Source organism: Chlamydotis macqueenii, chromosome 18 (assembly GCF_036417535.1).
Source record: "Chlamydotis macqueenii isolate bChlMac1 chromosome 18, bChlMac1.mat, whole genome shotgun sequence".
NCBI classification, from domain to species: domain Eukaryota; kingdom Metazoa; phylum Chordata; class Aves; order Otidiformes; family Otididae; genus Chlamydotis; species Chlamydotis macqueenii.
The window spans coordinates 4,279,715-4,306,087 of NC_141573.1; the positions used below are offsets into that span (position 1 = coordinate 4,279,715).

The 26,373-nt window shown below is 41.3% G+C and overlaps 2 protein-coding genes, 1 long non-coding RNA gene and 2 other non-coding genes across 7 annotated transcripts in view; 2 read left to right on the forward strand and 3 right to left on the reverse strand.

Moving 5' to 3' along the window:
• TEX2 (testis expressed 2) overlaps nt 1-10,769 on the forward strand; it is a 55,711-nt gene extending 44,942 nt beyond the window's left edge. The window contains exons 8-12 of the mRNA XM_086762120.1: nt 895-1,027; nt 5,293-5,415; nt 7,378-7,587; nt 7,819-7,939; nt 8,722-10,769. Coding sequence (XP_086618246.1) covers nt 895-1,027; nt 5,293-5,415; nt 7,378-7,587; nt 7,819-7,939; nt 8,722-8,844 — 710 coding nt within the window. The 3' untranslated portion in view covers nt 8,845-10,769. The remainder of the gene's footprint in view (nt 1-894; nt 1,028-5,292; nt 5,416-7,377; nt 7,588-7,818; nt 7,940-8,721) is intronic.
• A 495-nt stretch (nt 10,770-11,264) lies between these two features.
• Nucleotides 11,265-11,401, reverse strand: LOC147598455 (small nucleolar RNA SNORA50). Its single transcript, XR_015260583.1, has one exon. It is a non-coding gene; the product is annotated as a small nucleolar RNA SNORA50 (small nucleolar RNA).
• A 2,288-nt stretch (nt 11,402-13,689) lies between these two features.
• LOC147598456 (uncharacterized) lies at nt 13,690-14,209 on the reverse strand. Its single transcript, XR_015260532.1, has 2 exons — nt 14,169-14,209; nt 13,690-14,041 (listed from the first exon to the last, which is right to left on the reverse strand). It is a non-coding gene; the product is annotated as an uncharacterized LOC147598456 (long non-coding RNA).
• Nucleotides 14,122-14,184, reverse strand: LOC147598457 (small nucleolar RNA SNORD104). Its single transcript, XR_015260582.1, has one exon. It is a non-coding gene; the product is annotated as a small nucleolar RNA SNORD104 (small nucleolar RNA).
• A 2,000-nt stretch (nt 14,210-16,209) lies between the features above and the next one.
• The window catches only part of ERN1 (endoplasmic reticulum to nucleus signaling 1), a 38,190-nt gene continuing 28,026 nt past the window's right edge, over nt 16,210-26,373 (forward strand). For all 3 annotated transcript variants that reach the window (XM_086762023.1, XM_086762025.1, XM_086762026.1), the window contains exon 1: nt 16,210-16,375. In XM_086762023.1, coding sequence (XP_086618149.1) covers nt 16,307-16,375 — 69 coding nt within the window. In that variant the 5' untranslated portion in view covers nt 16,210-16,306. The remainder of the gene's footprint in view (nt 16,376-26,373) is intronic.

A 26,373-nucleotide genomic window follows, 5' to 3' on the forward strand; every position in this document is an offset into this window, starting at 1 on the left:
ATTAATTGCTTCCAAATAAGTAAAGAAAAGTAGAATGCGTTAGTGGTTGATGTGCCAGATACCGTGCAGCTGCAACGTCTGGAAAAGGAAGGTGCATCTGACTTCTGATCTCTGGATCACAAATACCCTACAGCTTTTTTTGATTGGTGGGACTGTAGAGTGTCACTTAAGAGGCAGAACCTAATCTTGCAATTATTCCCAACACAATTCTTTTTGTGATTGCAATAAGCAAATAGTCTGCCTAGACAATAGGATTTAGCTTAATACTGAATGTCTAGAATTGTTCTAAGTAATGACCCTGTTTGCTGTGAGTCATAAGAAGAATGCCTATAGCTGAGTTACTGAGTGAAACTTCTCATACTTCTTCGATACACTATTGTCAAAAGCAAAAGAGACGGCAGGTTGTGGTGTGTGACAAGGAATATTGCTCTGGGATTTCAAGTTTTGCTTCATTTGGACAGCGTAAGTAGTACAAAGGAGTGTCCCCATTCTGTTTGGCTTGGAGCAGCACTGTAAATAGTTTTTGAAGTGAATCCCTGATTGTGTTCTATTTTCTTTATCTTGATTCAGACCTCTTAAGCAGTTTAAGTGTGCATAAATCACACTTCTTTTTTTAGATCGTTAGCTGTACTCGCTGCTTTGTTTTTCAGCATGGCTTTCATTCATATCTCAAGATTCAACTGTGTTCCATAAGCTTAATGTGAGCAGAAAACTTACTTTGATAAGCTTTTAATTATTTGTGAATTAATAACATAGTTGGTTGAGAAATAAATAGTTTTGCTCGTTGGAAAAAGTGTGATGTGTAGACCTTTTTAAAAAAAATTTGGGGTTAACATTAAAATAAAAGTGATTGTGACTGTTCTTAAAGTGACTTTTTATTGTTGTTAATTTTAGGACTTTGGATTGATTTGGACATGTCCTACAATGGGTCTTTTCTGATGACCCTAGAGACCAAGATGAACTTGACCAAACTTGGTAAAGAGCCGCTGGGTGAAGCGCTTAGAGTTGGAGAGATCGGCAAAGAAGGGTAAGGTCTTAGAATGGTAGAAGCAAGCAAGAGCTTTCATAGTGAAGAAGTGAAATTTTCCTTGCATATGTGCAGCTCTGGCTCTGCAATAGATTGAAAGGAGTTGGGGGGGTTGCATACATGTGAGCGTAGAACTTAGCCTTTCTGGGCAACTTTAGTGTTTGATTACACCATTGATAATTGTCTTAATAAAAGGCTTTTGTAGTACAATCATTTCAAATATATATTCTAGAAGGATTTTACAATGTTCTGTGACTAAAATTTAGGTTTGCCTTATGCGTGATTTGGAGTCAGTAAGACTTGAATATTGGAGATAGATGCAGATATGGAGATAGACACATGTAACATGCTGCTACAGTGTGGTACAGCTACTACAGGTGTAAACCATGTAACAGTAAACAACTGCGGAAGGTACGTAGGCTGTAATTGTTCTGTAAAGACTTTTTCAGTAGCTTTATTGCATCATGGGAATAATCACACCCCTACTTTAGTCTCCAGTTTTCTTCATCTCCTATTTCTATTTACCTGTTACGCCTAAGTGAAATGCCTTACAGATGAACTAATTAGAAAACACACATGCTGTAATTTACCTAACTTGTATTTGTGCTTTTCCTCTCATTTTTATTATATTGTTTGAACTTCATCAGTCTGTCCATTTGTATTAACCTTGTGAGTGACGCCTGTCAAATATCCATCCTGTTGGCTGTGGAGTGTTGATTCTCTTTTACTGTGTTCTCTTTCTGCTTAAGCAATCTGCAGTCCCTGATCAGTGGGTGGTCTCTGATTTAGTGTACGACCACTGACAGCAAATCAAGAAAATATTATCTAAATCTGGCCATTTGTTTAGATATGAATAAAATGTTGTGGTCTCCCAGAAGTAAGATACTAGGTGCTTTGTATACTCACGTCATAGCCCTGACCATTTTTTTTCTGAGATATTTTGAAGTAACACTTACAGCAGCACTACGTTACAGCGCAGTCATGACAAGAAAATAAATGTGAAAAAACTAATAGCTGAATGATCTCATACACTGGTAGAAATTCAGAGGATTTAAAATCGACCTAGATTCTTGTTGTCAGTGCTTGAAATAAATATTTCTGAATTTACATTAGTATAATTGGTAGGTGTGATTTTTTTAAAATCCCTTTAATTGTCCACCCAAAAAAGTGGGGGATAGAAAAGGAAATGTCTATACAAACCGAACTCTTGCTTTTCTTCCCCATCCCTTCAGGATTTTTTTTGGTGTATTTTTATATCTATCCAGTGCAAGAACAGCTTCAGAAATAATTAGTGAATGCATTGATTTCATAGTTAAAAATGAGCTTGATTGTAGCTGAGCAATAGGCCCCCAGCAACACAAATATAAATGTCTGTAGCTAAGCAACCAATTACTTGAAGGTATAACGGTTAACTGTGTGCTCCCTGCACATGGCTGCCGTGTTTCCAGTGCTCAGGGCCGGGTACCGCGCCAGCTTTACATGAAGAGCAGTCTAATGTATTCCAGGTTGAATGAGAGGTTTTTTGTAGCTTTGGTGTTTGGTTTTTGTTTTTCTTAAAGACAATGGATATTACAAACAAACAAACAAAGACTCGGAGAAGTATAGAACAGTTTGATTCTCATCTATGCTTTCCATTGTGTTAATTTAACTGGCTTTTTAATTTATCAGTTGACAGTTGCTGTGACAAATCAAACTATTCTGTGCTTGCAGCCACAAATCATATTATCTGTAAGTGATGCATGTTGGTTGCTTATGCACACTTCTGTCCCTCAAGAGCCTGGAACAAACCGCCTCTTGAGATGCAATAACCACAGATTTGTGTAAGAAGGCATCTACTCATGCAGAAAGCGGAGGGTGGGGAAACAGCACTGAGTTCTAACCATGCTTGGGTATTGTCAGTGTAAAGCGAGACAACTGGTTTGATGTTGCAGGCCGTTCTATCGCTGCTGCGTTACTGTCTGAAATAGAAGTGTGCTGTTATAGAGTTTGATAATGCTGTCATGCATGCACTCAGGAAAATGCAGCTCTCAAAAAGGGTGGAAAATGATTTAATTGCCAGTTTTATAAAATTAATACAGTAGGAGGTTCTACCATACCGGAGGTTAGGCAAATGCTGGCAGGCTAACCCGAAGCCACCGCAATTTCTTACCCCATCAGTCCTTTTTGCTGCGTTGCACCATGTTATAAAAACAAACCAACAAATGGCAATTCATAAAATATTGTGCAATCTGCTCAGGAACAATACGGTAGCTCCGAAGTGTTTTTCTGCCAATGTTTGTGTCATATAAATGGTCCATTGTGTGCAGAGATCCCCTGAAATCTCACTCAAGCTTATTTATTGTTGCTTTGTTTAATGTGAGGAAATCTTGTGGTCGTAGCCAGTCAGTGCATGCTTGTGGAGGCACTTCAGAGGGCCCCGTTACCTAGGCAAATAAAACACCTTCTTCTAAGAAAGTGACACCTTTGAGAGCCTTGAAAATACACTGGGCATGCTTTGAACTGGGTGGTATGAGATGCACAGGGAAGTGAAGTGAGGTCACACCCAGGTAGAGAGTGTTTAGTTTGAATCTGACCTAAAACCATGAACTTGCCTCTGAGAAACAGCTCCAGCATTGCGATTTGGGCCAGGGACATGAACCTGGCAAGCTCTTCAGCATAGAGGGGTGATGGAATTACTGCTCCAGTTCTTAAATGGGCAGTTAGGAAGGAGCCTTGTGCGCTGTGAGCTGTATTTGAACTGTCCTTTTGCATTAGGACTTCATGCAGTAACTAACAGTTAGTTCTGTGTTCAGAGTAGCAGACAGTAGCCTCAGTCCATGCCCCGTGCGAGGTTATTAAATGCTTCAAAGGCATTTCCAAGAACACGCACACAAAAAAAGAAAGAAAATGCAGCTCTAAACTGTATTCTGAACAAGCTGTAGAATATTACAGTCCTGGGTATAGTCCCTAGGGCTAAAACTATGTGCTTTTGAAGCTTGTGTTGTGTAACTAATTCAAGCTCTTGCGTTTAGTAGAGATCTGTTAATACTGAAGTGTATCCTTCCCTAATTTTAATCCGTTTAATAGATTGGAAATTTTTTTCTGTGATTGTGTACATAAATTCTTCCGTAGTTGAAGTCCAGGAATTAGTTACTACTGTGTGATATTTTTACCCTAAGAGGAGCACTTGGTTGATTTTTATTACTTTTTTCCGCTCTTCTCCCCATGACATTCTTTGCCTTATTTCGTCTTGGACTCTCTTCAGAAAAACCAAAACCTTAAATCCTGTATACATCGTTCACTGTGTCAGAAGAACTTAAAAATTCATGAGCCCAAAGGTCAATTTCCTTACAAATATAGTAGGGAAAGGAGTATTTCCAGCAAAGATACTGAAGTGAGATTATAGCCTAAATTTGTATGGGACAGAAGTATCTTTGCAAAATATCTAAGAGATATTGCTTCCTATGGTTATGTTAGATGACTTCTGTGAATAAAATTGGCTTTTTTCTGTACAAAATTGGTAAGTGATGACACACGCTGTAGCTGCAGTAAGGTGAATGGCCAGTTTGAGACAACTCCACTCTGCCAGTGTGGGTATTGTGCATTTCCTTTGGAAGCAGAAGACAAAGATCTGATTCTCTTGCACTTTGCACATTACCATTGCTGGAGATATATCTATGCAGCAAAAATTGCATGTGTGAGTAGGTAAAATAGAATTTATTGTCTTTGGTTAAAAGTGCTCTGAAGATAAGGTACATATGCTAGCACCTCAGTTAACATCTCGGAGGGATTCTGGGATTTAGTTGGTAGATGAGGTAGTTTTAAGTTGGAGTCCTATGTTTGCTTTCAGAATTGCATGTTCTCACCTTTCAATTTAAAAGCATGTCTTTGTCAGAGTTTTAAAAACAAACAAAAAAACCTCCTGTCCAGCCTACATACTGCTCAACTTTCACTGAAAGCCATGAGCAGCAAGAGAGATGCTTTCAAATGTGTTTCAAATAATCTCTAAACTTGATTTAAATATGTAGAATAGCCATTCCCTTGCTATCCCCTTTCATGCAGGATTACATTTCCTTGGAGAGAACAAATGTCCTGTTTTGAAGGGGGTTCTAATAGCGACTGGCTTCGGAGTGGTTTCGTTTTGTTCTTCTAGACAGAGTTTATAAAAAAGAGGAGAGGACGTTTCAGTATTTCCAGTAGAAATACATGTAATGTCAGCCAAAGCTGTACGTGATTAATAGCTATGTAAGAATATTACATTTGACCTGGAAATTGCATTGCTTCAGTTTCAGGCCAAGGGCGTATTGTCTCGCAGACAGTGATGAGGAATCCTCCAGCGCTGGGTCTTCAGAAGAGGATGATGCTCCTGAATTGGCAGGAGAGAAGCAGGTGACTCCAGGAGCAGAAGGGTGAGTTGTCTCCGTGGTGTTTGTTAATCCTGTCCTCCCTGCCACATTTCCAGACCTAGTGTAACTGATACCTTGCTCCAGTCCTACAGTGCTCATTGTGTCACACAGGATGTCAGATTGTGAGTATATCCAAGCAATTAAGCAAACACAACTCACCCATTTCTGGAGCAAAGAGCAGCGATCAAGCCATGGAGTACAGACTGAAAGGAAGCTGCTCTGCTGAGTGTTTTACCGTGCTGGGAGCATTGTTCACCGGTCAGCACTTCTGCAGAGTGAGCTGCACGGCTCCATTTGAATCCTCCTGATTCCTTTGCTATTAGATTACAGAGAGTTCAGTCTTTGGGCCTGATAGCAGGGCCAAGAACAGGATTTTGTGTGTGAACTTGAAGTACTTTGTTTGTATACAGTATTATACCCATACTGATCCTGAAGATCTCTTATTTCCAGTGTGTTGTTTACTTTAAGAAAACAGCTGTTATTCAAGCCTAGCTTTCGTGCTCAGGGTTTTGCGGGTTTTTCTTTTTTTTTTTTTTTTTCCCTCCTGTTTTTTTTTTTTTTTTTTTCTCTCTTGAAGGGCTTTGAATGTCTGAGTTATGCAATACTGCCCTCTGATGCTGTGCAAGAATTTTAAAGAAAATTTCCTAACATCGGTTTTGCCTTGTCATTCCTTGTTTTGGCTTCTGTTCTGATTTTTTTTTTTTTTTTTTTTTGCTTTTACATCCAATTGAAATCATGCCATGCAATGAGAAATCTGTAGTAACACTGAAATGTCTCAGACAATCACAGTTTCCTGTATCTGAACACATCTTAGTGATTTTACAGTGAATATACCAAAAGGCTCTGTGACATATTAAAAATGTTCAAGGGAGTTTCCTTGGAGTTTTACTCTTAAAACCTTTTGAAAACTATGTGATGAATTGTTGGAATTATTTCAATAGATGCATTTCATATCTTTAAAAATATATATAGATCATATAAAGAACTCTTAAGGACAAAGAGGGAGATTTTTCCTTACACCTTTCAAAAATCTGCATTACTATCACAATAAAATGTGTTGAGAGAGTAACTACTTTGTCTGGGTAAAGTTACAGCTGGTGTAAAATCCTAAAGTTGAAATTAATTTTCCCCTTTTATATCAGCTGAGGAGTTTCTTGTCTTATCTCATGCTAAGGAAAAAGTTTTATAAAAGACTGGATGAACATGACTTTTTTGCAGGATAGGAAAATGTTATTTCCTTAGCAAGGCTATCTCAGTTGCATAACAATTAGGTATAATATAGTGTATGAAAATATCAAACACGCTATTCCTGGAGTGTATATTTCTGAAATGGGATGGGTGTGAGAAAAGACATATTCAGTCCTTAAAGCACTTGTTTTAAAAGCTGGGCGTCGGTCTGATGCTATCACCAGGCAAAGTAGCCTCTTTGTGCAGGCGTAGTTAACCATTTTTGCAATATCATTCCACCCACTGCCAAAATTGCCTTCCTCTTCTTTTTCACCACCTTTATACTCATTGTAAATGCTGCAGTACCTTAAGATGAACACCTTCTTGTTTGACACACACTGTTAAATAGATTAGATGTGATGGTTGGGCCTTCTATGCTGATAATGTGCATGTGTCTCAGTGCATCTGTGTCTCCACAGATTTGTTAGAATGGTAATAGACAGGTTGTCACTTCTCATGCCAGCTTGCTGGCGTAAATGATGTAAGTATATTTGCAGTTTTAAAAAATGTTGCACTTCCAAAGCCATCTGGGAAGGAGGAGTGTTCAGGCTGGACAGAATTTCTGCCAGACACTGTGTGCTGGCTCTGGTAGATACTGCTTGGACATGTGAATGTTTATCTGTTTAGAATGTTTTTACCAAAAACTCTAGTGATTTAATAGGAAATCTGTAGGTGTCTTAGCAAACAATAGGTTTAAGAAAATAACCTTGATGTACTCTTTCTGTTCTCTATCTAAAGGTATGTTGGAGGACATCGGACAAGTAAGATCATGAGAATTGTGGATAAAATTACTAAATCAAAATACTTCCAGAAAGCAACAGAGACTGAGTTTATTAAGAAGAAAATTGAAGAGGTCTCCAATACTCCATTGCTGCTAACAGTTGAAGTACAAGAGTGCAAAGGAACACTAGCAGTTAACATTCCACCTCCACCTACTGACAGAATATGGTAAGAGGATCTCGCTGCCGAACTGGGCAATGTTTCAGGTGTGTGCTACCTGAGGGACTCAACTAAGAAAAAAGGTAAAGTGTAGCTGAAATGAGTTCTAGGAGAGGTGCAATACAAACTATTGTAAATGAGGTAGGAACTGCTATTAAGAGAAAACTGACAGCTAACACATTTAAATATATGCTTTGTTGGAGTGTTTGTAACAGAACCTCTTCTGTGTACTCTCCTAAGGTATGGCTTTCGAAGACCTCCCCACCTGGAGTTAAAAGCTCGGCCGAAACTTGGTGAGAGAGAAGTGACTCTGGTTCATGTAACTGACTGGATAGAGAGGAAACTAGAACAAGAGTTTCAGGTGTGTTTCCTCTACATTTTTATTTCATTAATGATAGCTTTGGTCTATTAGAAGGGTGGGTTTTTTAATTTTTCCATGTCCCCTATTTCATTCAAGAAATGAATCTGGGAATCTGTTTTAGCATTTGTCAGAAAGATTTTTAGAGCCAAAAATGCCATTTCTTTGAAATAAGGTGCCATGTCAGAATTTGTAGTACTTAAGTAAAAGCATGATCTTAGCTGTTCTTAGATGATAGAGAGCCACTGTTGTCTAAAATTAAGAAGTGATGAGGCACTCAAGTGTCCTGTTACTCCTTCCTTTTAAAATAAAATAATTTTTAGAAATCACATTGACCGTAGTGCAAAATAGGAAAAAACCTCCAAATTTGCAAATACTTGTAGGATATGCAAAGTGTACTGACCAGATTCATTCTGAACTCTGACCTGTACAATCAACCAGAGATCAAACCCGCTCATTTCATTAAAAGTACAGTTTGAAAGTATATGGGTAAGAGCTGAGAAAGCAGCAGAGTTAGGTTGGTATGTTTCCTGTAGTGTTATTTCAATTTAATAGAAAGTGCAGAGATCTTCGTATTTCTAAGCTCAATTTACAACTGTAACACAACAAAATGGCTCGAGTTAATGGACACGGCAGGGCTTCAGTACGAGCATTGACTCAAATAATGCTGAACTCCAGAACCTTTTACCTGGAAAATTTGTGGCATTTTTTAACTAAACAAATCAAAACTAAGGTTTCAATTGGCATATGAAATGTAACTTGATTTAATTGCATCTTTTTCACAGAAAATCTTTGTCATGCCAAACATGGATGATGTTTATATTCCTTTAATGCACTCAGCCATGGATCCCCGCTCCTCCACATGCCCTCCTAAAGATCCGATCACAGAGGCCCCTGATCAACCATGACATGTGAAGACTCTTGCAGTTTACAGTATTATAAAAGTTATTCTCATGGTTTTATAAACTGTGCTGTAGTTCTCATCCTTAACTTGTGCCACTTTCCCCCCCTCCCAAGGACTGCCTATAACCATACCTTTGTGCTCACTTGCCTGGTTATTGTTCCTGTGTACTTCAGCTACATGAAGTTTCATTCCATTAAGCAGTTGATTTATTTTTGTACTGGCTGCCATCAGAATTCTGACTCGGAGGCTAAGATGACCTGTTCTTTGGGGGAGGGAGGAGGAACCTAACTGTAATAGATCAAGGAGCTTGTTGACACACCTTTTGTTCAGCTTACGTTTTCATGCTATGTTAATGTGCATTAAAGCATTGAAAGGTTGTTTGGCAGCAAAGGAACTGCATGCCAAATGGAAAAAATCCTAAATAAGGAACGAATTTATAAAACTGGAAGAATATTTTTCTTTCTCAGGCAGTTGGAGGTGTAGAATGAACTGTTTTATGTTCTTTCACTTCTGCAGTCAATAGCTTGTGTCAAGCAATCAAAATATGAAATGCTTTCAGGATTAAAGAATGTAAATTGGATGTATAGGTAATATTGTGATTCAATGTGGTATATACATATTACTTTTTTCATACAGAACTTGTGCTTTTTTTTTGGGGAAGCAAGTAGCCATAAAACACACAACTATCAGCAAAGGTGGGACTGTCAGATTTTTGTAAATGAGAAAAAAGTTGGTAAAGCCATGAGACCAAACCACAGCAAGCCGCCTTATAGTGAGGTACAATCACCTTGGTTCATGATTAATTCTGAATGTTTATAAAGACATGAGCACACGCATAAACCGTCAGTACTGCACATTACCAGAAGTACTTAGTTACCCTACTGTGTACAGAGCCTCTTGCTACAACCAAGTTTTTTCTTATAGCAGAGTTTGTTGCTGTGAGTCTCTTCCATTGCACTGTGTTTACACGCAAAGCATGGGACCAAATTCTCCCGTTACAGCGGTGCAACTCCAGGCATCAAATCCCTTGATGTTTGTGAAAACAGCTGTGACTGAAAGATTTTGACCCCCATGCATTGTTTTTTTTGACTTTGTGGAATAGGAATTCAAGCATTGCAGTTATTCAAGCTGATTGCCATGTAAGTAAAGACTGTTTCTGCTAATTAATGGCCAAAACTAAGGGGGGAGGGAGAACTGCCTTTAATTTCTATCTGGTATGATGATTCAAGACTATAAATGAATGCAGTAAATTCAAGGTTTGAACACTACATATCCACTATTTAACACATGTAGTATTTCTCTGATACTCAGTGTTGCCAACTATTCATGGATGTCAGAAAATGTTTTAGTTTACAAAGAAGGTGAGTTTTGGCTCTCCTTTTATAACATGATTTGCTTTTTTTTAGAAGTAATTTTTTAAGAACTTTTTTGTATGTTGTGTTGTCACATTTGATGTAAATCAAAATTTCCATGTGTAACTTGATGATTTACCATCTCTAAATGAAGCTATTATATTGAAGGTTTTTTAAACAGCACCTTGCCTGAAACATAAAAGAAAACTAGCATTTAATATATTTAAAATTAATTCTATATTTGAACACCTATTTTGGTTACCTTTAATTGAAATATTAGTAGGTTATATTTGTTACCTGAACTCCTCCTTGACCATTCCAGGCTGTGTATATTCTGGGGTTTGCTCTGATTACATAGGCGTTATTTGCCTTTCATGAAGTCTGCATGTCTCGTACGCAGGTCTTTTATATGATTTAATTTCTATGTGCAATAACTAAAGTCAAAGGACTAGATGCACTAATGTGTAAACAGATTTAGACTTATTACACAAGATTGTCATATTGCACTTCATAAACTGTGGGTAACTACGATCTGCTTGCTTTGTTTTATTAAATAAATTTATCCCCTGTCAAACAATTATTCAGTTAAAATTCATTAATTTATTTCTGCAAGTAGTTTCTAAAACTTGATTAGAAATGCAGCTATGATGGAAGCCCTTTAAATAGCTACAGCTTAAATCACCCAATTCTGATTTTGTTTCAAGTTCTCTTTTGCTGTGTGGATAAAGCTCTCTCAACATCAGATTTTTTTTTTTTTTTTTTTTTTTTCTGCTTAAGAGCTAGCTCACCTTTGCCCAGGTGCTTTACTCTTGCAAGAGCTAGGCAGGAATCCCACAACTTCTGCTACGTGTTCCAAGATCCCTTTACAAACTGAACCCTTAACTACTTCTAGAAAAACGCTATGGTGGGTTAAATTCATGTTGAATCAACTGATAGAGCACGAGTCCCCTGTCACCCTGGTATTACCCTCTCCCATTCCGGGAAGGCTGGCAGTGTACCAGAGCACAGCATCGCCATTTTGTGTGGTGGCAGAATGTCTGCTGCCCGGTGCTGGGGAGGGCAGGCCAAGATGAGCTGTCACTTGCTTTTAAAGGAGCCACTCGGGTCAGGCCGAGCAGCCCCAGTTATGAACAAGCGCTTTGCTCTAGCACTGCAGCTTGGCCAGCGGCACCACAGGCAGGGCACCCCGCTGGGTCAAAGGCAGTGCGGGGAATGGTTGGACACTCTTGCGAGGGGCACACAGCTTTATTTGCCAGGCTGCTTACCGCTGGTCACCACACAGGCCCTGCAAGACACAGAGGTGTGAGAAACAATCGCTCCCAATGAATAATTTGCAGAGGACAAAGTCACCAAAGCAAATTATCTTTTATTTGCGAGTCAGCTGAGTCAGGTGCATCTAACAAGAGAGGCACACCTCTCAGTTCAGAGTTACAATATTTATATCCTTCCCCTGATCACCAAACTTGTCTGTCTCCTTTTTTATTGGTGGAGCTCACAATCTACTTGACCGCATCCACATTTCACTGGCAATTGTGTAATTTTTACTAAACAAAACTAATATACTGCCAAAAATGGTGGTATACCTTTCATAACTTTCATACCCCAAGTTGGAGTAACTTAAAGTAGGCATTTTTCCCACAAATCAAATACAGCCTGTCCAGTGGTTCCCAATTTCTTGAAATGTTTCCCAGATTCTCCCCAATTTTTTATTATCTTGATATTCCCTGAAATGCATTGATCCCTGAGCAATTAAACAAGTCTGTTCACTGGAGTTGGTACAGTTCCCTGGATTTTCCCTGAGACCAGTATTCACTGGGTTCTCCGGGCCACCGCGTCTCTGTAGACTCATTAACTTCTAGAATTCTTTTACACAGCATTTCCCCTACCCATTTGTCAAATGTAGCCCCCGTTCATCTTACACACTCCTCACCAATGGTTTCTGATTTTCTACTGAAGTAATGGTGTGATTCCAGCTAAGAATTTAGAGGGGACTTAAACTAATTCAATGGTTTCTGCAGCTCCCTTCTAATTCCCCCATATATTTGGGTTTGGGTCTTTCCCCGAGTTCTTGTTATTGTTGCATTCTTTAGGGCCTTAATAATGTTCTGAACTAATGTTTCTTTGGCTTGATCCTGGTATCCCCCTCCATCTGAATAACAGTCCAATCCTTAGGTGGGGTCTCCACTGGTCCTTTAATCCAAGAGGCACGTGTCCACCCTTTTTTCCTTCACTCTGACAGCAGTCTCTGTGGTTAGAAGTACCTGGAAGGGTTCATCCCAGGCAGGCATTAAGGAGTCCTCATTCTACAATTGCACTAATACCCAGGCTGGATTTGGTTTTCAGAATTAACTTTTTCAGTTTCAGACATAATGTTAGATGCAGTGACTAATCATCTTTCCAGTCTGGGTCTTGTTTTTTAATTAATTCCAATTAATTCCAATCTTTTGGCAATTCCCAGTGGATTCTAATGCCAAAACAAGGGGGATCCTGAGGGGCCAAATTTATACTACATTCCTTTTGCCACTCAGGATGATTTCTTCAAGTGAGAAACATATCAACATATACCACCTCATCTCACTTATTTCTTCTAAGAAATAGCATCAATTTGCAATAAAGTATTATAATTCAAACTTCCATGATTCAGCCATTTTTTCTTATCATCCAATTTATATAATGGCCACCACTGATTACAATATTTGATTAAAGGTTTTTTTTTTATTTATGTTCCCTCCCAGTGGACTCCCAATATCTTTTCCATGTGCCAGGATACATCCTAACAGGCTCTTTTTAAAATTTCCCTGCCCTGTTGACCACCCATTACACAACCAGGAGTTACTTCACAACAAACGTACCCAGACATATACCAGTGAGGTGGCAGCAACCCAGTATATGCTGTTCTACGTAAGATCTTGTCTCATGATTTAAGAACAGCTTCCGGGTGCAGGACATTCCCTCTCACCCCCAATGCCTGAGCACCATCCCCAAAGGACTGTCGGAGATGAGTCCTTGGTCCCCCTCCCCCTTTCTCATCCAGACCTCATTCCCCATATTCCTGCTGGGCACCATTCAAACAAAAATTCTTCTGCTTCACCCCTTCACCGGCCGATCTCGCGGAGGGACGGAATCGCGGTTAGGAGGACTCCACACTCGCTTCGCAGACAGCTCTGCGTCTCAGCCCCGCTTTCCCAGCCGCCCCAGTTTTACTCAACAGTCAGTGTTCTTAACCGGGTCCCGCGCACAGAAATGGTTGGCTGCCACGCGTCACTCGATTCAATTTCCATACTTCCCCTCTTTGCTCCGCAAGCCCCCCGACCGGGGATCACCCACGGTTCCCCCTTTCAGACCAAACAACGGAAGCCGCCACCAAATAAGCGGCGGGGCCGCCCCCTCCAGGGCAATCGCCCGGCCTGATGAAGGCCAAGACGCCTCTCCCGGCCGAGCCCCGAGATCGTGAGAAACAATCAGTCACCGTGAATAATCAGCAGAGGACAAAGTCGGCAGAGCAAAGTATCTTTTATATGCGAGTCAGCTGAGTCGGGTGTGTCTAACGAGAGAGGCACACCTCTTAGTTCAGAGTTAGAATATTTATATCCTTCCCCGATCACCCGACTTGTCTGTCTCCTTGTTTATCAGTGGAGCTCACAATCTACTTGACCACATCCACGTTTCAGTGCCATTTCTCTAATTTTTAGTAAACAAAATCCCTCAGTTATCTACCCATAAACGAAACTAATATGCTGCCAAAAACGGTTATATACCTTTCATACCATAGCTCAGGCTATTAAGGTTACAAAATGGCGGAAGCGCAACACGGCTTAAGCAAAACCTTCGGCTCTTTTCTCACAGGCCCTGCAAGACACAAAGGGAAAAGGGGAGGTTACAGACGCGGTGCACCGGGGCCGCCCCGTGCGGCAGGCGGCAGCCTGGCCGCTCAGCAGTCGGTTTGCTTCATGCATGTCAGCAGTCTAACACGTGCCAAAGGACATCACCGCGGCCCGGCCGGCCCGCCCGCCCCCCACAGCCCGCTGCCTGCGCTGCTCACCCTCCGCCGCGCCCACCGAAAAGGGCAAGCCTCTCCCCCGCTGCCCTTTATAGAGCGGCTGCCGCCCCGCCCCCTCTTCGTGTCGCCCAATAGGATTCAAGCGCGGGGGGCACGTGCTGGCCCAGGTGCGGCTGCGCGCGGGAGGTGGGCGGAGCTGCGCCCGCGGCGGCTGAGGCGGGAAGCGCTGGCACGGCGCCGGGCCGGAGGAGGTGAGGCCCTGAGCGAGCTGGTTGGGCCGCGCTCCCCCGGCGCCTTTGGGTAGCTTTATTCGCCTGTTCAGAAAGAACAGTGTTCTTCTCTTTAATAGTTTGCACTAGCACTTTGTTAAGAAATGGGTCTTAACGTTAAAAATACAAAAGGCTAGGCCCTGCTGGGACCTTGGAGCTGCCCGCCTCCCTCGGTTCCTGAGGAGCGGAGGGCGCACGGTAACGTTCATCTTCCTGCCACGGCTGGCCTCCTGCCGCCCCAGCCCCAGGTTTTGACGTTTATCCTACCTCCCGTGAGGCTGTTGGGAGGCACTTGTGTTAAATAACTGCAGTTTGGTAGTGGCATGTGCAGTGTTTGTGTGACTGAAGAATTCCTCTCTTAATGTAGCATGGGTTCAGCTTAAAGCTGATGAGGTTGTATGGGAAGAGGTAACGATACCTAAATGCTTGCCGGCCAGTTTTCAGACCCAAGGATGGGTGGTAGCTATGCGCTCAACCCGAGCGGTTCCTCCCTGATGGGGAAGTTGGACGCCGGCGGGAAGGGGAGCGCGGCCATCTCGTACCTGTGCCCAGAGCCGGGAGCTGCCTGGGGGCAGCTGGGCAAAAACAATAACTGCTGTATTCCCAGGAGAGGCCCTGCTTCTTACACAACATCACGGGTGCTTTTTACACAGGCACAGCTGCCTGCTTTAACTGGTGTCGTGCGGTTACGAGTACTGTATCTGTGGTGGAGGTCTGGGCGGGTTCCTTGTGCATGCTGTGGCCGTGGCACGCGCAAAGCGGTGTGTTAGATGGCCTGCTTGTTCTCAAATGGTGCAAACGCCTTAAAATCCAAGACCACAAAAAGAAACCTATCTGTCAGTACTGGAGAGCTGAAGTCTCAGTGTGGTTTGCAGCTCCTTGATGTTTTTATGTATTCAGACTTGCAAGTTAGATCATAATTATGTTTCCTGCCCATATAATCAAAGGCATGCTTATTAAAAGAGAGAGCTGCCAGAGCTCATCTGTTACGTGCATGTTGCGTACTTAGCACTCGGTGTGCTCTGCAGCTCCATTAAGGATATCAGTATTAGAAAGCAAACAATATGTAGCAAGGACAAAGCGGCTTTGTTATATAAATAGGTGTCTGAAAGCTAGGCCTCTGCCAGTGTAAATTTACTCTCTTCTTTCCAAAGCTTCTTTCCTTTGATTCAATATTTTTTTTTGTATGTTCACTTTTTCTGTTCAGAGGAGCTTGGACTTGGTTTTTTTTTTTGTTGTTGTTGTTGTTCAAAGAGGCATGTTATTTGGTTTTTTGCATTTATTTAAGGCATTGCAAGGCACAGTAGGGTCAACAGTGACCTCGTCAAAACAGGAGCTATGCCAAATAAATTAGGCCAGATCTGCTTTGAAGGTGAAAAAAATCAATAGGGAAATTATACCGGGCAGGGCAGTGCTGGCGGAGGGAGGCTATTCGTTAAGCCTGAATTTACCCACAAGGTGTTTAACAGAAAAAAAAACCCAAAACCCAGCAGCCAGCTACCTGCCATCGCACCCCGCCGTTAAAATGCCAAGGGCTCTAGGCCGAGCCCCCCGCCCCGGGCCGGCTGCCGTTGCGCCGCGGCTCAGCGCAGACGGGGCGGCTCCGCTAGCGGAACGGAGCCACGGGGCGTCGCTGGCCCCGCACGGCCCCCGCGGCGGCCCCGCCGAACCGGCCGCTGAGGGCGGGCCCGGCGGCGGCCCGGGCCGTACCTGTGCGCGGCCCGGCTGACGTCGGTGGCCCGGGCCGGGCGGCCCCGCCCCGCCGGACGCGCTGCGCCCGGTAGCCAGCGCCGCGCGGGGGGAGCCGGCCGGGCGCTGGCGGAGCCCCCGCGGGTGGCAGCAGCCATGGAGCCGCTCCGCCGCTTCCTCCTCAGCCTGGGCGCGCTGCTGGCGCTGCTCTCGCCGAGGCCCGGGGTAAGCGAGGGGCGGCCCGGGCTGAGCCTGCCCGCTGGGCCTGGGGCGGGTTGGGGAAGGGGGGCAGGGGCAGCGGCAGTGCCCCCGGCCGCGGCGGGGGAGGGCGGGCACGGCTGGCCCGGGGTGCGGGGGCGCCCGAGCCGGCGAGCGCCGGGGGGAGGCCTCGGCGCCTGCAGGCCGGTCACCCCCGGCCCGCAGAGAGAGGAGCCGGGGGGGCGGGCATGGACGCGCTGGTCGGGCCCTGCCGGGGCTTTGCCGAAAGTTTGCCGTAGGTGCGGGCAGCCCCCGCGGCGCTGGCGAAGCCAGCGGGCTGTCCGGTTTGCTGGCGGTGGTGCCGTGCGCCCGTCTGTGTGCGAGGGTGAGGGGCTGCGGTACGCCGGCCTGATCCAGCTCGACAGCTGTGTCCCTGCTTCTGTGCCGGACGTGGCGCTTAGCACCGGACCTGAGCGTGCCGCGTACGTAACAACCCTTGAAATATAAAAATACAGCTCGTTTCCCAGAAAGTGACTGGTGAAAGTAGGACAAAGAAACTTTTGGAAGCTGAAGGTATCTGTGTAGGTGTATAGAGGAACTAGTGAGACATGCTAGAAGATCTTTGCTCTGTCCCTTCATGACCTCCTAAGTGGGGGCTCTTGTTTTCTCTCTGAAAAAGCTGCGTTGTATATATGTCAATATCCAAATACAAATGATTAGCTGCGTGCCCTGTATGCTGTCTTACGGCATTTTGATCATTCTGTTCCCCAGAGCAAAGATAGCAATGTGCGGTAAATGTACATATGACTGGTTGGAATCCTGAAAAGGCTACAGTTCCAAATTCAAAGGTGAAAGACAAAGTGCACAAGTCACTGCTCTACAAAACCTCTTGAGAAATAACCAGGTTGGCTATAAGGTATTGCGTGGAGCAATAAAATAAAAGCACAGGAAATAGTGAAACTGGTGCAAAGCAGATGGCATGCTGAGCAGATTATTTGTATGGAGGTCATAATGTTAAACAGGGTACTTTAAAATGGGTGCTGTCTGCTGTGTGTGTACAGAGACGGAAAACTAAGTCTTCAGAAATTCAATTCCGAAAGGTGCTCTTCGTTGTAAATTCTCAGAATCAGGAGACAATGAAAAGGCCAGCTGGCATTTACTGTTTCCATCGTACTGAAGTGTAGCAGAGAAGTTTTAGGTTATGTTCTTTGATGGATTGTTCATTGTTACCTGAAAGTTCTGGTGTAATATATGGGGTTATCGTTCAAGGTAAGCAAAGCTGGAGGCTTTGTTTTTGCCTGGGATATTATAGCTCTACTCCCCTTCTTTAAAAATAAACACATTTATTAGTGAAGCTGTGTAACATACCTAGTGTTGTTACTTCCAATTTGAAATCTATTCTGTGCTTCAGTCCCTTTTCAGAACTAGTTTTAGTTTCTGTGAACTTAGTCCCAGTCACCTCACCTGGGAGGTTTAACTCCCGGTTTAACTGGGAAGACTTATTTGGGACTATTAATGTCACTTGAGTAATAAATTCCCATGAAAAAGAGTGGCATACAATTCTTGGTATTGAGGTAACATGAAAAACATGAGATTGCCTAAAGATTTTGCAGATTGTGTTTTCTATAGATTTCTTTTAGGAGTGCTGGTGATGACATGCTGCTCTGTATTTTCTTTGTCTGACAAACGTACTCTTTGTTACTTTATATCCCAACTTTAGTATTATTTTTCTACAATTTATATTATATGTTCATACAAGGGCTTCCTTTCCTGCCTTTTTTTTTTTTTTTTTTTTAATAAGATGAAATGTGGTCCCTTATCATTTAGGTGACACAGTGTATAGCCCTTGGAATTGCCCTAGCAATGTATGGGAACGTATTATAAATGGGTGACATCTCAGGTACAGCAATAAGAAATGCAATAGCGCTGTCAGTAAATAAGCAGTCACCGCAAATATTATACGGTGTATATAAGTATTAATTTACAGCTCTCTGTGCTTTGGAAAAAAACTTTTTCTGAGCCATGGATATTCCAAACTGTGCCTGTTTATCTTTTAACATAGAGTCGGTGCAACTCAAAAATAACATCATCTCTGGGATTAAACTGTTGCTTAGAGCATCCCTCTGTTGCCTCCCGCAGCCTGCGGGACTGGTTTCGGGGCTGTTAGATGGAGTGTGCAGGCAGCACATGCGGGCTGTGCTTGACATGGGAAAACCCCAGCCGCAGCCAGATGTTTTTACTTCTGTTGTGTTCTTTATTCAGTATGGGGTGTTTGGCCAGTTAACTGGTAGGCATGAAAACCTATGTGAGATAGCAGAAGATTTTAAATAGGACCTCTTCAAGAATTCTGTTAATTAACATTCATCTGTTTTATTTGAGTTGCAGATATTGTTGATTGCTCAAAAAATAGTTTAGGGTTTTTTAGGGGGAGAATGCAAACTTGTCTTGCACACCTAAAGTTATCATGGACAGCTCTGTTCTGGAGTGTAAATTCCTGTGTTTGTAACTCTGCCCTTCTTCTCATTTTGGTTGGTGGTGTTCTTGTGATTACTGTCATAAGTTTTGCTTTGACAGAGAGACCCAAGACTGAAAACTTAACTGGGAGTTTGTGGTGTAGAGCACCGCTCAAAGTTCAGCCAAGTCGGAGGACAGTTGTAGGGACCTCCCGTAGTTTCCAGTTTTTCCTGTTGCATTACGAATGGGCCTATGGATGAAAAGTCACTGGAACTGGCTTATAGTGGTGATGAGAAATAGCTAAGACATGTTGGAATTTAGTTTAAGATTAAAAGATCTATAAATTTTATTTCACTTTCTAAATAAGACAAATTATTTTTTGTCAACTCTCTCTCTTATATTGACTTCATTATTAGCTGTACTGAAAAACTCCCTCCAATAGTTCACTGGATTTTACAAAGAGTTTCTTCATGGCATGGTTTTATTATGCATGGCGAGTTTTAGCCTCCAGCCTGGCAATGTAATTAGAGAATAGCTGTCAAAACCAGGATAATGAATCATAGACTATCTGTGATGAATATGCCAATTGCTTGCAGTGTGCACTAATGCTTAAAAATGTTTTGGTTTGTATCGGTGTTGGCTTACCAGCTGTGGTTCCAGTAGCATAAACTATGGTATAGGCCTTTTCTTATTGAGAGGAAGGTGTCTGGTGCTGTTAATGCTGACGTTGTTTTCTAGTAGGTTTTTTTTTTGTGTAAAATGTGCCTGATATATATTAAGCTAATTATGGAGTGAGAGATGTAGAATTTTTTTCTTTTTCTTTCTTATGAACTTTTTTGTTTGGTAAGCCAAGCATTACTGAAGAAATTGTGAGGATCTAAATTACAGTTAGCCAATCATCCATCCTTTGTCATGCACTAGACCTTAGAAATAAAGCTGGGTGCATATGTATTCCTACTTAAGACTCAGAATAGAGAAAACTGTTACCTGGTTGCATTCTGATTTGTTTACTAGTGAGCACTCAATTATTTCTATGAAATCAGTAGCACTTCTCAGTCAGCAACGCGCCATCATACATCCAGTGTCATCGTGAAGTGTTTTCCTGTTCTTTATTCATATTTGAAGAACCTCTTGTGGTATCATCCCCACAGCAAAACATATTTCTAGGTTACAGAACGATAACCTCAAGGAACTGAGTGGCCTGGTTTTCTGTCTGCTGTTTCCACTGACTTCAGTGGGATTTGTGCATGCTCAGTGACCTGCATTTTGAAAGTACTGCTTTTAAGCAGAAAAATTAGTGGAAGAAATTATTCCTATGGGGATCTGTTTTCTTCCAACACTATAAAACAAAACAGGGCATTGCTCTGCTAACCCTTAAAAAAATCTGCAATACTGCGATGAATGAAGATAAGATAATCTCTGACACTGAGCTGCACCATAGACCTATACAAACACACCAGAACTTGTTCTACAGCTTTCGCTGACCTTCGCTTGACTCCACGGGTCCTTCAGAATTGTTTTGAGTCTTTTTGTTACTTGGATTTTTAGAACATTTTATCTAAAAATATGGTAGATCAGGACTGAGGGGAAGATTCTTATGCTAGAGTTAACTAGTATCTATAAAGTATCTTTCTGTTTCTATTTATAAAATGCTATTTCTACTAGACCGTATATTTCTATTCTAGGTTAAAAATGCTATTTTCTGTTTGGTCTCAAATTGTAAGCTGTTGTGGATTATTAGCAATTAGCGCTTTAGAGCATTTGTCAAAGTTTAACTCAATGAGAGTTGAAAGAGATTTTAAAATGTGTTTAAATTATTAATTAATTTTTAAATTTTAATTAAATTATGAAAAATTAATTCTATAGAAGTCCTGAAATAATTTCAAAGTATTGTGAATCCTTCACTTAACATCACTGTTGGGGTGGAAGGTTATTACGAGTACAGACTGTCAAGGCAGTAGGAGCTCTCACTGAATTCCAAAGAGAGCAGTTGTTAAAATAGACATTATTGCAGTTTCAGATAAAATAAAAGAAGGCCCCAACCAGCATTTCCTACTGTCTCGTTTTCTCTGTTCAGTAAATCAAGTTCTTTTTGCTCAGCTGATTCATGTCCTGCCATATATTTCTTGCATTCAACTGTTGTATTTCCTCAGAAATGAAATCGCAGTATGAAATAAAAATCTATTTCAAGAATTTGTGTGGCATTACAACAGTTGGCCGCACCCTTGCAGGGAGAACAATATCTATGTATGCCAGTATTTATAAAGAGTCTATCTGGGACTGAGATTATTATGTGTTTTTGTGGCAGAGGATGCTCTTACATACTTCACATAAAAATGAAAACAAATTTAGCTTGTGCATACCGGTTTTTACAATTTTCATAGCTTTTCATAACAGTGCTAATTCCAGGCTTTTATTCCATTCAGCAATTGATCACAAAGTTTGTGTTAAAAGTAAAGTCCATTGAGTATTTACAGCTTTGATACTGCAGTCTCTAGCCACTGATTAAACTCACTAATAAAAACATGAGAAGGTGGTTTTTTAATTTCTGAGTGGGTGAAATACAGATAACTATTTAAATAATCTGTTCGTTTTTGCATGTTTTATGCAATTTGAAAGAAAAAAAAAACTTGTTTCCATACCATTGTACTAACCCCCTAGCTTTTTCTCCAAGTGACTGCTGTAGATGTTGGTGAAAATAAATCAGCAATATTGCATGCAAAGTCTACAAACTCATCTGTGTGTTTTTAAATGTAGGTCATCAGCTTCAGCAGCGTCGGTGTATTACTCAGCTGGTTAATCTCAGCTGCGTGATATCATACACTTTGAAAAGTACGAGTGAATGGAAGATTTTTAGTGTCTGGTATCGTACGTATTTTATCTGTGTGCAAATACAAATTTAGAAGTAAAGGAAGAACCAGTGAAATTTGCCCTATGTTCAGTCTTTGACCCCAAAGAAGATGGTGTCTTTGACACACGGGGTTGCAATGACCACATCAATGTGACTTTGATGACTAAATATGAGAAGGCCCTTCAAAGGCAGTAAAACTTAGACAGAATTATGGGGGAGGTGAAGGAAAGCATTAGAAAAAAGTGATATTAACACAAAGCCAGTTAGAGGGAGAGCATGAGCTCAGCAGGAGCAGTGATGTTTCCTAACTGTATTTTGGAGAAAAAAGATCCGTGCATACAGCAGAATCCTTTTGTCAGTGAAATCTGTGTGCCTCCCTTCTGATTTCAGTCCCAGTGAAACTCCTTGGGCAGCGAGCAGAACTGGCCCAGAGGCCTCTGAAGAGAAGATGATTTCTCTGGCTCGATAAGCCTTTCAGAGTACCGTTCCCTTCTGTTCCCTCGATGCTTTGCCATAAGCATTTGCCATCCCAGGAAGAGTTCACATCTCCCTGTTAACCACAAAGTGGTGGTAAGCACTGAAAGAATGGTAGCTGGGAGTAGCACTTTTTCCTCCAGACCAAGGATGCTACCCTGAAAAGCTAAAAAAAAAGCTAGTGTCATTTCTTAGTCATATCTGAGAACCTTTTAGGTCATTCTGCCTGTGGGCAACATTCAGGTGTTCATCTGGTTTTCATCAGAAACTTGTGTGAATAACTTCTTCAGCTTTGGTTTTCTTTCTTTAACATTCAGCTTGTAAGTGGTCTGTAGGGTAGATGTACAGAAAAAAAAATCTTACTCCTGTGACTGCAGAATGTGCAGAGGAACTCTTTGCACATCAGTGCTTTCCATTCGAGCCCAAGTACTAGCAACCTTCTAAAATGTCAGTAGTCTGGAAGACCATATTAATTACTGGTGTTTCGATGAGAGTTTCAGAGCTCACGTTTAATTCCATAATTTCTGTAGCATCGATGCCACAACAAATAGATGTTCAGATACTCAAACATTAAATATGAAAATGTTACATCTATAGATCTACAATAAATAGTGTTCCATATACTGTATGTTACTGATATTTGATACCCAGCCATAATCGTGGTGGTTATTTTACAGGCACATTTTTTGTGAAGATGATACACACTTTATTCACTTCTCATTAAGAAGACAGGAAGAGAATATGCTTTGTGGATGCTGATTCTGTAAGATAAGAAGATAAAAAATAAGAAAAACTTGCGCAGAGAGTAAGAAGTAGCCTAGAAAAACAATCTTAGTCTGTATACGTGGAAGATGTGGTGGATTTGCTATATGTGGTATTGTATTTGCAGCTACACTTCAACACTAGTCTTTACATTCTGGATTTCAAATTCCCACCTGCAATTTAAAGGAACTTCAATATTTTTCACTTCTTGCCTTTAATGGTTATATGTTCTTTCTCAACTTACCGTGTTTCACTCTAGATGCAGTTTCACTGTGTTCGTTAACTAAAATTATCAGTTTGAATAATGGATGGTTTTGGTGGATCTTTTTTGATAGAAGAGCAAACAGAGTCACTCCAGTCTTTTAAATTAGATGTTTTTGTTCATGGAGCTGGTTTAGGGTAGATAGGTCTTCATGAAGAAACAGGTATTTCTTGTGTTCGCTGTGGTGTATATCATATAGCATGTTGTATTGAAATATTGCCTAAAAATGTTTTCTGCCTTATCTATTAATCTGATGGAAGAAGAATTAAATTCTCTGGAATGGGGATTTTTTTCTGAGTTCAGCTGCAGTGAAAATACACGTTTAGTATGAGAAAGCTGAAATGTGCTTGTCGAAAGTCAGTAAAAAACAGTTTACAAGAAGTTGTTCCAATGTTGCGGTTCATTGTGATTTCTTCTTTGAACTTGCGCAGATAAGGAGTAGGCACTTTAAACGGCTACCTGCTGTCTGATGTTGAGCAACATCTGGCAGTTGAGGATGATGGTTAGTGAAATGCAGTTAGCCTCATGGGCACAGTTTGTGCAATTAGTTGAAACTCAGAGCTGGAATATTCATTTGATGGCTTTTCTGCTTTTTTTTTTTGTTTATGGGTGACAGGCTCTGAAAGCCAGAGAAAGAAGTCAAAATTGAGCTCCACTGCAGTAATGCTATAAGAGGAAAGTAAGATCAGAACAATATATGTTACCAAATAAGTAACTCTGTGGAGAAAGTGTTTTAAAGATGTGGAGGATTCCCTACCAGCAGTTCCTACTGCTGGTATCCTATTGAATTTAGATGTCTTTTCGTGCTTAAGTAGCTTATATGTGGTGAGATCAGTCCAATCTGCAAGTCGTCTGACTTCTCTCAGCTTCAAAGCAGTTTGACCTGCAAAGGGAAGGAAACCTGCTCAAATGCAGCTTTTTTCAGCCTCCTAGTATTCCTTGAATTGGTACCTTTTTGGGGCCACATCACAGCCCACTCACAAAATATTCGTGTTCTAACTCTGCGTTGACAGCACTGTAATTCATTGCCTCACAGAGCGAGGGAATTTGACAGTCTGATGCAAGGTAACATTTTAGAAGTGAGGAGCACTGACGCTGCTCAGTTAGTGCCCCACTTGCTCATTAGTGTCCCAGGTTAGGAAGATTAGTTACTGTAATTCTTAGCTTATTACAGTGTTGTACAGGAAGAAGTTCTTTGCGAAGAGCCCGTATCTTTTGGATAAAGGCAGCTGTAAAGATGACTAGAATGCAACCCAAAGCTTCCCTTGTTTTTGTTCGAGGACGGTTTTATGCAGGCAGCTAGGCAATGACAGATTTCAAAAGTAAATCTTCCAGGGGAGGCAGATTAAGCCTCCCAATTAGATGGCTTTCAGCCCCAAATGGATGTGATAATGGAGTGTGGGTTGTGTCTTCCGCTTCTGGGTGCAGAATCAGTGGATCTGGCTTGTTAAATGCTTATTTAAGGAAGACGGAAAGACTGGACTAGCTGATTATAAATCAGCTACGCCATCCTAAGTTGTTTTGGGAGTTCATGTACAAAAAGTCCTAAAGGGCAAAAATTTTGTGAATTACTTTGATACAGTAGCTGTAATAGTTTAACAAAAGTAATACATTTTACAAAAGAATGAGAACTCACAACTCTGCAATACAGCTTATCTTTGCTCTTACATACAGATCAGCTCATTAGGCTAGAAAGATACTCTTAAGTTCAGTTGTGATTAGTAACATCTCGAGCTGCATATTTTATAGGCCAGCGTGAGAGGAACTGTTATTATTCAATGTCCCTCTTTGAACAAACACTACAAAGTTTGATTCTAGATGCAGCTGTAAATATTTTATTTCAGTGCAGATGTCTGTGCAGCCTGCATAATTTACCTACATCAGAGAATGAAAATTATATTTGTGTGTTAAGATATATATTTTTCTGGACCTTCAGCAGTTATTTCTGATCTGTGTTTTGTGTACTGTTGATTTGTACTTTCATTTTTTCTGCACTGTGTGTTTTACAATTGTCTGCTCCAGCTATATTCATTATAGCTGGAAAGAAGCGTGTATAATATTTGTAGGAGCAACCTGAAAGTTTGCTGATTATTACTTTATTATATTATTCTTTTAGATTTATACTTTACCTGAAAGCCCAATGCTTTAATTGAGTTGCACTGAAAATGTATAGCTTTGCAAAGAAACAGTTACTCCCATACCCATACTTTTTAATTTAGCAATTGTGTATTTTGCTTTGCAATAATTCTAACATGACTGATAATTATTTTTTACAGTTTAAATCATTAAAGACATTATTGTTTAAAATGCACACACTTTCATTTCATGAACTGTGGTAGCTTAGGAATTATATTTAACTATGAAACTTCCTAAACATGGCAGATGGCACGCAGATGAGCAGTGCAGATACAGTCTACAAATGACAGGTTACTCGAGTGATAACGTGAGACTTGGTAAGTGGAGTGCGTTGGTCTTAGGCTATGTGGAATCGTTTGTAGGCAGGAAGAGAAAAGTAGACATCAAATGTACGTGTTTTTTCTCCTTTGTGCAGTGAAACACCTTGGACTTGGCCTCACTGTTCCCGTGATAACTACATAGTTCTGAGTCCTTCATGTTTGTGTGATGCGCTTGTAATAAAATTACATGCTCTGCAATAGTCAGACTCAAAAGCAGCTTGTGCTATAGAAATAACAGCAGACACCAAACAGCTCTTTCTCCGTACACATAAATATGGAGTGGTGTGTCCCCAGTGGCAGAATAATTAGAATGTCAAACTGAGGTTTGAATTCTGCAGCTGACTGCTTTCTGGGAGATGCCTATGGATGTGTTAATACATATGGGCTTTCTTAAACACTGTTATTTACTGCCTGCTGCAGAAATACAGTGTTGGGAGACATAAGGTACGAAACACAATTAAGAGTCTTAATGGTATGGATCTCCTCTAGCCTTTAAGCTGCATCTGTCCTAAATATTTTGCCTGTGCTCAGAAGCAGCCTACATGCCTGAAGCTCCAGCCTGTCTCTCAGCCGCAGTCAGGCCCGTAGGATATTGATTACCTTTCAGTTTTATTTATCTGTGTTCTGCTCAACTAATGTCTTTTCCTCTCTAGGGGACTAAACCTTGCAAAAGTATGTTCTCTTTACTTGGTAGTAGCTTAGCTTTGACCTTAACTCTTAGGTTCTCTGAGCTGCTTTGAAGTTCCTTACCATAGCTATCATCACA